A 13,449-nucleotide genomic window follows, 5' to 3' on the forward strand; every position below is an offset into this window, starting at 1 on the left:
AAAAAAAGACAAATATGACAGTGCAGCACTATGGACAGAAACTGGAAAGCCTGCTTTATGACACTTCAAATCCGACGAAAAGGGCGTTTAAAAAGTTGCTGACATACGAAACTGCTTTTATAAGCCAATTTCACAAAGTAGACGCCGATGAGAAAGACGTTACACTACTTAAACACAGTAGCGTTTTGTCTCAGGTTCAGTGACAAACTGCAGAATCCATGTAGAGAGACATACTGATGTCACAAAAATAAAATCAGTTTTAAAGAACTATTAGACAACAGAACGAGACATATCAGATTTCCTTTCTTTAAAAAAAATCATCAAAGAGCTTTAAACTTTTAGAATTAAAAAAATATCTAGAGAGGACATTGTATTTGGCATTTATCATGGCAGATAAAATTCTCTCATTGACAGTTTGTAAACAGAAAAAGGGCCAGTCACTTCTACATAATTTATATTAATGATTATTTAGCTAGCAACGAAAAAAAACTCGTGAAACAGTATTTATGACTTAAAATTGCTCAAACATGACCAGAAAAATCGAAAGATAACTTATAAAGAGAACATGCTACTTCATAGCCTTCAAAATGAGCTTCAAAATCTTTAAGAGAATGTTGTCAATGAAAGCAGTCCATTAAAATAAAGATACATATTTAATCTGTAAGGTTAGAAAAAAAAACTTAATTCTACTCGAAAAGCAGCACCCATGTCAGCATCAAGTCCTTCAAAACCACAAGACCACAAATGTAACCATGTCATAAAGAATACGTTTAAAACACAACTTATATTTCTGAATATAGCTTATCCATAAACTCTTTTAGGTCTAACATTAAATGTCAAAAATGTAATATAACACTTTTGTTAAAAATGAAATGACTTCACGATATCAAAGGTCCTAGAACTATCAAACATTCTCTGAGGATATAAAAAGAGAAACCAGCTCAATTTCTATAACATCTATACTCATAAAAAAACACGACTGTATACAGACCTCCATAAAAGCAAAACATCAACAGGAAAGAACACGGCCTGTACAGCACCATGGACAGCTAATATAAATATGCCCTTTCTACTAAATTTACTATGCCAGTGAACTAGGGTTTAAAATGAAGTAAGAATTTAAAGCAATTTAAATTTTATTAAATGATTTCACATAACAGACAACGGGATGGATAAAAAAATGTGTGGGATCACATTACATTACAAGTTTATCCTGCATGGGCCACATAATAATGTCTATGTAATTGATCAATACCATTTCTAAAACTATTAAAACGCATATTGCCAATGAAAGCAATCTGTAAAACCCATATACATCAAAGACTTCATTAGTCCTACCTGAAAGTAATCGTTCACTTCCGCATCAAGTCCTTCAAGATCATCCACAGCGCACTGAGTCTTTTTCAGAGTTAGGTCAGCAGTCAGTGTTCCCTCATTATAAGATCTGATGAACTTGAAGTCGCTAGTGCGCGAACCCGTGGTCAGGTATGCGTCACAATTGTAAGCGCTGCGGAGAGTTCCCGCGCCCTCCACCTCTGCGTAATTTGGAGGGAGATACGCGCTGGGAATGGCTACAGCTCCATCAAACAACAGTCTGGGCTTTCTCCTGCGACAAAACCTCACGGCCAGGATGATGATGATGAAGGCCAGGAAGAAAGTGGAAACGGACACCAGCGCGATGATCAAATAAAACGTTAGTTTGGAGCTGCTCTCGTCACGAGACATGTCTTTCAGTTCTGGGACTTCAGCCAAGTTATCTGATATAAGTAAATACAATGCGCACGTGGCTGAGAGAGAGGGCTGTCCGTTATCTCTCACGGACACAATGAGGTTCTGTTTCATGCTGTCAGATTCAGAAATGTCCCTCTGCGTCCTGATCTCTCCGCTGTGGACACCGATAGTGAAAAGTCCCGGATCAGTCGCTTTAATAATGTGATACGAGAGCCACGCGTTCTGGCCAGAATCCGCGTCCACGGCGATCACCTTGGAGACCAGGGAGCGCGCCTGCGCAGCTTTGGGTACCATCTCGGTCATGAAGGAGTTTCCTTCCGGAGAGGGGTATAATATCTGAGGGGAGTTGTCATTCTCATCCGTTATGAAGACCCTCACGGTAACGTTACTGCTCAGAGGAGGAGAACCGTTGTCTCTGGCTAACACGAGCACTTTGAAACTTTTCAGCTGTTCGTAATCAAACGACCTCACGGCATGAATGACCCCGGTGTCTCCGTTAATAGATAGAAAGGAGGACACCGGTGCGTCATTGACATCAGAGGACAACAGAGAATAAACTACAGTGCCATTCTGTCTCCAGTCCGGGTCTGTAGCTGACACTGAACAAATAGAGGAGCCCGGTTTGTTATTTTCTTGCACATGAGCTCTGTAGTTCTGCTCCTGAAATACAGGTGGATTATCATTCACGTCAGCTACAGTCAAGTGAATGTTCTTAGTGGAAGATAAAGGCGGAGAGCCCTCATCAGTAGCAGTAATTGTAATGTTATAATCAGAGAGCAGCTCGCGGTCTAATTCACCTGTGGTCACAAGAGAATAGTAATTTTTGATTGAAGGTATGAGTTTAAACGGGACGTTTTGCTGAATGGAGCAGCGCACCTGTCCGTTATTGTCAGAGTCTCTGTCCTGCACATTAATGATGCCAACCTCTGTACCGGGTAACGCATTCTCGGGAATAGGGCTACGCAAAGATTTCAATTGTATCTCAGGAGCATTGTCATTAACATCTGCAAGTTCTATTACAACTTTAGCATCACTGGATAAACCAAATACATCTTTCCCTTCAATGCGTAATTCATAAACAATTTCGTTCTCATAATCTAGTGAACCCGTAACTAGAATGGCACCTGTATTTGGATCTAATGAAAACAGGTTTTTGGCTTTGTCAGAAATACGACTGAACTCATATGTCACTTCTCCATTTTGTCCCTCATCAGCATCAGTAGCGCTCACTGTCACCACTACAGTATCTACAGGAGAATTTTCAGGCAGACTGACTTTATAGATGTCCTGACTAAAGACTGGAGCATTATCATTAGCATCCAGCACAGTGATGTGTATGGCTACAGTACCTGATCTCGGTGGAGTCCCGCCGTCTACCGCAGTGAGAATTAATGTTACTTCATTTTTCTGTTCGCGATCTAACTCTTTATCTAGTAATAATTCCAAATTCTTCTCTCCATCTACATTCGAACTGATTGTGAGTTTAAAGTTATAATTTTTCTGTAGACTGTATCTCTGAACTGCATTCTGTCCGACATCTTCGTCATGAGCCGCATTCAAACGATAGCGAGTACCTCTAAGAGAAGACTCCCCGATTTCAAATGTGATCAACTCCTTTGCGAAAACGGGCGAATTGTCGTTAATATCCTGGATTTGAACTGAAACACGGTGCAGCTCTAATGGATCTTCTAGCATGACCTCAAATTTTAAAACACATGAAAGCCTGTCCCCGCAAATTTCCTCTCTGTCGATTCTCTCTGCTACGATCAGTTCCCCAGTACTCAGATTAATGTCACAGTATCGTTTTCTGTTACCTTCAGCATCAATTCGAGCCTTACGAGATGACAGTCTGTTCACATCGAGCCCGAGATCCTTTGCTATATTTCCAATCACAGATCCGCGTTTCATCTCCTCCGGGAAAGAATAGCTTACGTCTCCATAAGCGGTGTGCGCCATCAGCACGAAGAACAAAAGACCAAACATCTCACCAGCAACACCGAACCTTTCAAATGCGTAAAATTAAACTCAGCAACACAGCGATACCTCAAAATAATACGATACGACATGTAAAAGAAAACAAATGTAAATCTAAACTGAGAAATTTGGCAGAAGTACAGTATAAAAGCCACCGTTGACAATTTTCTAAAACGAGACGAGATCTAAGCCCTGTGTTTGACATCACAAGCAGGGTGGAGACTGTACTGAAGACAACGCAGTTTTGCAGGTGAACAGCGACACGATGTGTTAAAATAAAAAACTGCATAATGTTCATATCTCTGACAGGATTGTCTGTTATATAGTTTGAATTATTTTTAAAAACAAGAGGCAAGAGAATTATTTCCAACAAGTGGGAGACAAACATGATAACAGTATTTTGCAGTATTTAAATAAATAAATAAATAAAATAAAATAAAGCCATGACGGTGTAGAAAGTTAAGAGATCAACTTTATAGGAGCAAAATACAATACAAAACACCAAAAGTGAATGGCAGTGCAGCACCATGGGCAGCCACATGAAAAACCTTTATTCTATTTTCAACCTGAATAAAAGAGAAACTGGCGAGAAAAACGCTAAATTACTTTTTTAAAATACCAACATTTCCTCAAAGATTTAATTACAAACTGCACAAACTATATACTGACACACGGATGTCACACACAATGTTAAAATAAGCGACTCGTAAAACATTTGACTTACAATTGCTCAAACGTGAGCAGAAAATGTCCTTCAAAAATCACAAGAACACAAAATATAACAATTTTATAAAGAACGCAACTGTAAAAGACAACTCACATTACTGAATGTAGTTAACTTTCATATGTCTGACATTAAACGCCAAAACACGAATACCACTTCTGTTGCAAATTAAGTTGCTTCACAATATCAAAAGGCCTGGCATAACCAAACATTCTCTAAAGATGTGAAGAGAAAACAAGCTCAATCATTTATAAAATCAATCCGTAAAATACACAAGCAAGCAAACCTATACAGTATAAGAGTAAACCTCAACAGCAACATACACGGTGCTGAACCACGGACAGCAAACAGAAGTATGCCATTCCTACTGAATTTCGTATTCCAGTAAACTGCCATTTAAAAATAATAAGTATGTAAAGCTCTTTTAAACACGTTCACATAGCAGACAATAAGAGAAGAAAGCAAGACAGTAAATACAAATGTATAGAACCTTCTTAAGGTTTATTATGATTCATATTTCGTGAGATCACATGACTCGCCTTTATATTCGGGCACATACAATTATCTTTCTGTAACAGTAACATTTCTGGAACCACGTGCAATAAATATATAAAATAAGACAAAATTAAAAAAATTAATTATTATATTAAAAATAAATTTTAATGTAGCACAAACACACATTCAATCTCTAAATCCAAACCATTAAATACATTTTAAAAAGTAATTGTGCTAATCCTACCTGAAACGAATTGCTCATTTCCGCATCAATCCCTTCAAGATCATCCACAGCGGATTGAGTCTTTTTCAGAGTTAGGTCAGCAGTCAGCGTGCCCTCATTATAAGATCTGATGAACTTGAAGTCGCTTGTGCGCGAGCCCGTAGTCAGGTATGCGTCATAATTGTAAGCGCTGCGGAGAGTTCCCGCGCCCTCCACCTCTGCGTAATTTGGAGGGAGATACGTGCTGGGAATGGCTACAGCTCCATCAAACAACAGTCTGGGCTTTCTCCTGCGACAAAACCTCACGGCCAGGATGATGATGATGAATGTCAGGAAGAAAGTGGAAACGGACACCAGCGCGATGATCAAATAAAACGTTAGTTTGGAGCTGCTCTCGTCACGAGACATGTCTTTCAGTTCTGGAACCTCAGCCAAGTTATCTGATATAAGTAAATACAATGCGCACGTGGCTGAGAGAGAGGGCTGTCCGTTATCTCTCACGGACACAATGAGGTTCTGTTTCATGCTGTCAGATTCAGAAATGTCCCTCTGCGTCCTGATCTCTCCGCTGTGGACACCGATAATGAAAAGTCCCGGATCGGTTGCTTTAATAATGTGATACGAGAGCCACGCGTTCTGGCCTGAATCCGCGTCCACTGCGATCACCTTGGAGACCAGGGAGCGCGCCTGAGAAGCTTTGGGTACCATCTCGGTCATGAAGGAGTTTCCTTCCGGAGAGGGGTATAATATCTGAGGGGAGTTGTCATTCTCATCCGTTATGAAGACACTCACGGTCACGTTACTGCTACATCACTGGATAAACCAAATCCATCTTTTCCTTCAACAAATATTTCGTAAACGGCTTCGTCCTCGAAATCAAGTGCACCTGTAATCCGAATTTCACCTGTATTTGGATTCAAATAAAAAAGCTTTCTAGCTCTATCAGAGACACGACTGAACTCATACGCCACTTCTCCATTTTGTCCCTCATCAGCATCAGTAGCGCTCACTGTCACCACTACAGTATCTACAGGAGAATTTTCAGGCAAACTGACTTTATAGATATCCTGACTAAAGACTGGAGCATTATCATTAGCATCCAGCACAGCGATGTGTATGGCTACAGTACCTGATCTCGGTGGAGTCCCGCCGTCTACCGCAGTGAGAATTAATTTTACCTCCTGCTGCTGCTCACGATCCAACTTTTTTTCTAGCAGTAATTCGATTTTTTTTTCTCCGTCTACATTTGAATTTATACTCAGTTGAAAATTGTCATTCTTCTGTAGACTGTATCTCTGAATTGCATTATGTCCTATATCAGCATCATGAGCCACATTCAAACGATAGCGAGAGCCTCTTTCAGCAGACTCTGTGATTTCAAATGTGATCAACTCCTTTGCGAAAACGGGCGAATTGTCGTTAATATCCTGGATTTGAACTGAAACACGGTGCAGCTCTAATGGATCTTCTAGCATGACCTCAAATTTTAAAACACATGAAAGTCTGTCCCCACAAATTTCCTCTCTGTCGATTCTCTCTGCTACGGTCAGTTCCCCAGTACTCAGATTAATTTCACAGTATCGTTTTCTGTTACCTTCAGTATCAATGCGAGCCTTACGAGATGACAGTCTGTTCACATCGAGCCCGAGATCCTTTGCTATATTTCCAATCACAGATCCGCGTTTCATCTCCTCCGGGAAAGAATAGCTTACGTCTCCATAAGCGGTGTGCGCCATCAGCACGAAGAACAAAATACCAAACATCTCACCAGCAACTCGGAACCTTTAAAATCCCTAAGAAATTAAATCCAACAACACAACAATAAACGCATAAAAAGAAAACAGATGCAAATCTAATTTTAGAGAAGCAAACAGAAGTACAGCATATGAGGCAGTCAACGTCGATGATTTTCTATAACAAGACAAGCTGAAGCCCTATGCATGACATCACAAGCAGGGTGTGGAGATGTGAACTGAACGCACACATGGTTTCGCAGGTGAACAGCGACACCATGAGCTAAAATTAAGAAATTGCATGATGTACATATCTCTGACAGGGTTAAGTCCTGTAACATACACCGAACTTGGTATATACCTAAAATTATTTTGTGAAGCAAAAACCAAGCAGTGACATTCACTGATGGGTGGGAGATAATCAAAACCACAGGATTTATGGTACTTAAAAACAAAAAACGCGATAAAGAGGCCTACAGTGTCTAAAAGAAAAAAGGAGTTCTAGAGGGCTTTCAAGGACAAGCTCCTGATTTATGACACATAAGGCTTTCTTTCCACAAATATCTTCTCTGTCGATTCTCTCCGCTACGGTCAGTTCTCCAGTATTCAGATTAATGTCACAGTATCGTTTTCTGTTACCTTCAGTGTCAATGCGAGCCTTACGAGATGACAGTCTGTTCACATCGAGTCCGAGATCCTTTGCTATATTTCCAATTACAGATCCACGTTTCATCTCCTCCGTAAAAGAATAGCTCACGTCTCCATAAGCGGTGTGCGCCATCAGTACGAAGAACAAAAAGCCAAACATCTCACCAGCAACGCGAAACCTTTGTAGTGCTTCAGATAGTAAACAAAAATTAAATCCAACAACAAAACAATGAAAATGTACAAGACGACAAATGTAAAATTAAATTCAGAAAAATCGAGAGGAGTACACTAGGTATATCAGGCAATCAGTCGCCGTCGACGATTTTCTGTAACGAGAGGAGCTTGAAGCCCTGCGTATGACATCATAAACAGGGTGGAGAAATGTGTACTGAAAACACACATTGTTTTGCAAGTGAACAGCGACACTATGAGTTAAAAAAAGAAACTGCATGACATTCTTATCAGACAGAATTAAGTGTTGGAACATATAAAGAACGCGTGATGTATTTGGCAAATTATTTTATTGTTGTGTAACTGTGTAGCAAAACTAAAGCCAGCAGCAACATTCTCTTAAGTGCAAGAGATAAAGAAGACCACCGTATGTATGTTATTCCAAATCAATCAACCAAACAAACAAGGAAGGAAGGATAGAGATCTATACAAACAAAATACTCAAACAATTCGTAAATGGCAGTGCAGCACCATGGACAGCAACACGGAAAACCTGTCCTATGCCATTTCCAATCAGATTAAAAAAAAACGTTTAAAAGATTTCTCTCAAGATAATGTTACTCAGAAATGAACTTAATTCTCATTCTAAACTAACTGCAAAGAAAGATGACGTATACATAGAAAAGTAAAACTGCTTAAATAGCAATATTTTATCGCAGAAAATTACAAATGGCAGACTCTATAAGGACACAAATACTGATGACTGATGAATTGTTTTAACGAGCTTGACAAAAGCATTAGTCAAAAGAATGAGACAGATGTCCTCGAAATCTTTAAATGATCACTAACAAAACTTATAGAGGTTGACTTCAAAATAAGTCCAAAAGAGTGGCAAAAAAGAACTACCTCATACATGACCAGAAAAAGTGTAAAAAAGAAAAGTCACTTTCAATATTTCAATATACGATCAATATTTTCTAACTCCAAACTGACCCTGTTCATGTGTCTACAATCAAGCATTTTAAAGATTCACGTGAACTGTTAATAAAAAAGAACATTGTCAAATGCAGCAGTCAATTGAAAACACAAATATTAAATTTCCACCAAATTATTTTTAAAGTAATACACAAGTCCTACCTGAAACGAATCATTCATTTCCGCACCAAGCCCTTCAAGATCATCCACAGCGCACTGAGTATTTTTCAGAGTTAGGTCAGCAGTCAGCGTGCCCTCATTATAAGATCTGATGAACTTGAAGTCGCTAGTGCGCGAACCCGTGGTCAGGTATGCGTCATAATTGTAAGTCCATTTACTTCAGAGGACAACAGAGAATATACCACAGTACCATTCTGTCTCCAGTCCGGGTCTGTAGCTGATACTGAACAAATAGAGGAGCCCGGTTTGTTATTTTCTTGCACATGAGCTCTGTAGTTCTGCTCCTGAAATACAGGTGGATTATCATTCACGTCAGCTACAGTCAAGTGAATGTTCTTAGTGGAAGATAAAGGCGGAGAGCCCTCATCAGTAGCAGTAATTGTAATATTGTAATCAGAGAGCAGCTCGCGGTCTAATTCACCTGTGGTCACCAGAGAATAGTAATTTTTGATTGAAGGTACGAGTTTAAACGGGAAGTTTTGCTGAATGGAGCAGCGCAACTGTCCGTTATTGTCAGAGTCTCTGTCCTGCACATTAATGATGCCAACCTCTGTACCGGGTAACGCATTCTCGGGAATCGGGATTTTAAGAGATTTAACCATAATTATAGGGGCATTATCGTTGAGATCAACAACTTCAATTACCACAGTAGAATAACGGGCTAACCCTTGGCCATCTTTTGCTTGAACTGGCAATTCAACTGAGCTTTCTTCTTCATAATCAAGAAGCCCCGTTAGTTTAATCTCACCAGACAATGCATCCAGCGAAAATGTTTTCTGGTGGGTTTCAGATAAATGTCCAAATTCATACGTCACCTCTCCATTATGTCCTTCGTCAATATCTGATGCACTTACTGTCACCACTACAGTATCTACAGGAGAATTTTCAGGCAGACTGACTTTATAAATGGCTTGACTAAAGACTGGAGCATTATCATTAGCATCCAGCACAGTGATGTGTATGGCTACAGTACCTGATCTCGGTGGAGTCCCTCCGTCTACCGCAGTGAGAATTAATGCCACCTCTTTCTGCTTCTCACGATCCAACTCTTTATCCAATACAAGCTCTCCATATTTTCTTCCATTTTCCCGAGTAACTACGTTTAAAAGGAAATGTGCATTGCTGTCAAGTTTATATGACTGCACTGAATTCATACCAATATCCGCATCATGGGCCTCATCTAATAAATAACGAGAACCTTTGTCTGCTGATTCCCTTATTTCGAAATTTATTAAAGTTTGTTTGAATGAAGGTGAATTATCATTTATGTCCTCAATATTGAGAATAAAGCGATGCAGCTCTAAAGGATTTTCCAGAACGAGCTCCTGTTTTATAACACATGAAGCTTTATTTCCACAAAGCCCCTCTCTGTCGATTCTCTCTGCTACGATCAGTTCTCCAGTACTCAAATTAATGTCACAGTATCGTTTTCTGTTTCCTTCCGTGTCAATGCGCGCATTACCAGATGAAAGTCTGTTCACATCGAGCCCAACATCTTTTGCGATATTTCCAATCACAGATCCACGTTTCATCTCCTCCGGAAAAGAATAGCTCACGTCTCCATAAGCGGTGTGCGCCATCAGTACGAAGAACAAAAGACCAAACATTTCTACAGCAAGAAAAAAAACCTTTGGAATGCTTGACAAGTTGATCAAAAATTAAATCCAGGAATACATCTATTAACATGTAAACGAAAACATTAATGTACGAATGAATTTAGAAATCTAAACTCAATCCCTGATATACAATTCTTCTGTCACCGTCGACGATTTCTCTAACAAGACGAGCTTGAAATCCAGTGTATGCCATCATAAGCAGGGTGGAGAGATGTGTACTGAAGACACACATGGTTTTGCAGGTGAACAGCGACACTATGAGTCACAATAAAGAAACTGCATAATATTGACATTTCTGACAGGATTAAATCTCGGAATAGGATCATACAAAGAACGCGCTGTACATTTAACATCATTCAGCAAAACAAAAGCCAGCAGCAACATTCTCTGAAGAGTGAGAGAGAAACACGAAGACATGATGAAAGGTATTGAAAGAAAGCCACGGCAAGATAGAGTGGTACGAGATATTATAATGTAAAAGGAAAAAAGAAAACAAAGGCTACGACCAAATGCCAGTACAGCACCACAGAAAGCCAAATAAATCCTGCCCTATGTCACTACCAAGTCGACTAAAAAGACGTTTGCAATATTTCACTGAATGGAATGTTACTGACATCTGAGTTTAATTCCATTTATAAACTATCAGCATATAAAGGAGTAAGGAGACAAGGATCAAATAAACATAAATCAACTTAAAATATCAACATTTTAGAACTGATTCAATGAAAAATATCAGAATCCATATGAACACCCAACATGACCATACCAAAATTGCTAAAATAAACGTGATGATTAGTTAACAAAATGAGACAAATTTGATTACTTTCCTCTAAACATCACCAAACAAATGTAACCTCTTAGAATCCAAAATAGCTAATGTGAAAAAGAATACAAAATAAGTAAAAACGCAAAGATTCATGCAGTATGCCCCATGACTTACAACTGGCTACCTGACGAAGGAAGGAAGGAAGGATGGATGGATGGATGGATGGATGGAGGAATGGATGGATAAATACATCTTAACTCAGGTACTTCTCTGACTTCAAAACGTCACTCACTTGTTCGCAATAAAACACATGAAAGACCCAAAATATTTCGTTAACAGAGTCTGCTGCCAAAGAAAACAGTAAATTTAAAACACAAACACATAATCTGTAAGTCAAATAATAAAGTGCAATTAAAAAAGAAAGACTTGGTAAGTCCTACCTGAAACGAATCACTAATTTCCGCATCAAGTCCTTCAAGATCATCCACAGCAGACTGAGTCTTTTTCAGAGTCAGGTCAGCAGTCAGTGTGCCCTCATTATAAGATCTGACGAACTTGAAGTCACTAGTGCGCGAGCCCGTGGTCAGGTATGCGTCATAATTGTAAGTGCTGCGGAGAGTTCCCGCGCCCTCCACCTCTGCGTAATTTGGAGGAAGATACGCGCTGGGAATGGCTACAGCTCCATCAAACAACAGTCTGGGCTTTCTCCTGCGACAAAACCTCACGGCCAGGATGATGATGATGAAGGTCAGGAAGAAAGTGGAAACGGACACCAGCGCGATGATCAAATAAAACGTCAGTTTGGAGCTGCTCTCGTCACGAGACATGTCTTTCAGTTCTGGAACTTCAGCCAAGTTATCTGATATTAGTAAATACAATGCGCACGTGGCTGAGAGAGAGGGCTGTCCGTTATCTCTCACGGACACAATGAGGTTCTGTTTCATGCTGTCAGATTCAGAAATGTCCCGCTGCGTCCTGATCTCTCCGCTGTGGACACCGATAGTGAAAAGTCCCGGATCAGTCGCTTTAATAATGTGATACGAGAGCCACGCGTTCTGGCCAGAATCCGCGTCCACGGCGATCACCTTGGAGACCAGGGAGCGCGCCTGCGCAGCTTTGGGTACCATCTCGGTCATGAAGGAGTTTCCTTCCGGAGAGGGGTATAATATCTGAGGGGAGTTGTCATTCTCATCCGTTATGAAGACACTCACGGTCACGTTACTGCTCAGAGGAGGAGAACCGTTGTCTCTGGCTAACACGAGCACTTTGAAACTTTTCAGCTGTTCGTAATCAAACGACCTCACGGCATGAATGACCCCGGTGTCTCCGTTAACGGATAGAAAGGAGGACACCGGTGCGTCATTGACATCAGAGGACAACAGAGAATATATCACAGTACCATTCTGTCTCCAGTCCGGGTCTGTAGCTGACACTGAACAAATAGAGGAGCCCAGTTTGTTATTTTCTTGCACATGAGCTCTGTAGTTCTGAGTAACGCATTCTCAGGAACAGGGCTATTGACAGAATTGATTACTATCATAGGAGCGTTATCATTGATATCAATAACATCTATTATTACTGTACAATGACTGGCTAACCCTTGACCATCTTTAGCTTGAATCGGCAGTTCGATTGAATTCTCCTCCTCAAAATCCATGAGTCCCTTTAGTTTAATCTCTCCAGACATTGTATCAAGGAAAAATAAATGCCGGACAATTTCGGATAAATGACTAAACGCATATGTCACTTCTCCATTTTGTCCCTCGTCAGCATCAGTAGCGCTCACTGTCACCACTACAGTATCTACAGGAGCATTTTCAGGCAGACTGACTTTATAGATATCCTGACTAAAGACTGGAGCATTATCATTAGCATCCAGCACAGTGATGTGTATGGCTACAGTACCTGATCTCGGTGGAGTCCCGCCGTCTACCGCAGTGAGAATTAATGTCACCTCTTTCTGCTGCTCACGATCCAACTCTTTATTCAGCACGAGCTCACCATATTTTCTTCCAATTTCTCTGGTTAATATATTTAGAATAAAGTGTTCATTGTTTTGAAGTGTATATGATTGCACAGAATTAAGACCAATATCGGCATCATGGGCCTCATCTAATAAGTAGCGAGATCCTTTGACTGCTGATTCCTGTATTTCGAATTTAACCACATTCTCTGTGAACTGTGGTGAATTATCATTTATGTCTTCAATATTT

General features: G+C 40.1%; 2 protein-coding genes across 2 annotated transcripts in view; both read right to left on the minus strand.

Annotated features, from left to right (window-relative positions):
* Positions 1-3,740, minus strand: part of LOC107596377 (protocadherin beta-16-like) — a 5,654-nt gene extending 1,914 nt beyond the window's left edge. The window contains exon 1 of the mRNA XM_016287100.1: positions 1,339-3,740. Within this exon, the coding sequence (XP_016142586.1) occupies positions 1,339-3,714 (2,376 nt within the window). The 5' untranslated portion in view covers positions 3,715-3,740. The remainder of the gene's footprint in view (positions 1-1,338) is intronic.
* Positions 3,741-4,435: 695 nt separating this feature from the next.
* LOC107596378 (protocadherin beta-15-like) lies at positions 4,436-10,623 on the minus strand. Its single transcript, XM_016287101.1, has 6 exons — positions 9,045-10,623; positions 7,520-7,717; positions 6,114-6,174; positions 5,169-5,952; positions 4,583-4,644; positions 4,436-4,457 (listed from the first exon to the last, which is right to left on the minus strand). The coding sequence occupies exons 1-6, from the start codon at positions 10,459-10,461 to the stop codon at positions 4,436-4,438; spliced, it is 2,544 nt and encodes an 847-aa protein (XP_016142587.1). The 5' UTR covers positions 10,462-10,623.
* Between the last annotated feature and the right edge of the window lie 2,826 nt (positions 10,624-13,449).

Source organism: Sinocyclocheilus grahami, unplaced genomic scaffold, assembly GCF_001515645.1.
Source record: "Sinocyclocheilus grahami isolate Dianchi unplaced genomic scaffold, SAMN03320097.WGS_v1.1 scaffold218.1, whole genome shotgun sequence".
Taxonomy (NCBI): Eukaryota; Metazoa; Chordata; class Actinopteri; order Cypriniformes; family Cyprinidae; genus Sinocyclocheilus; species Sinocyclocheilus grahami.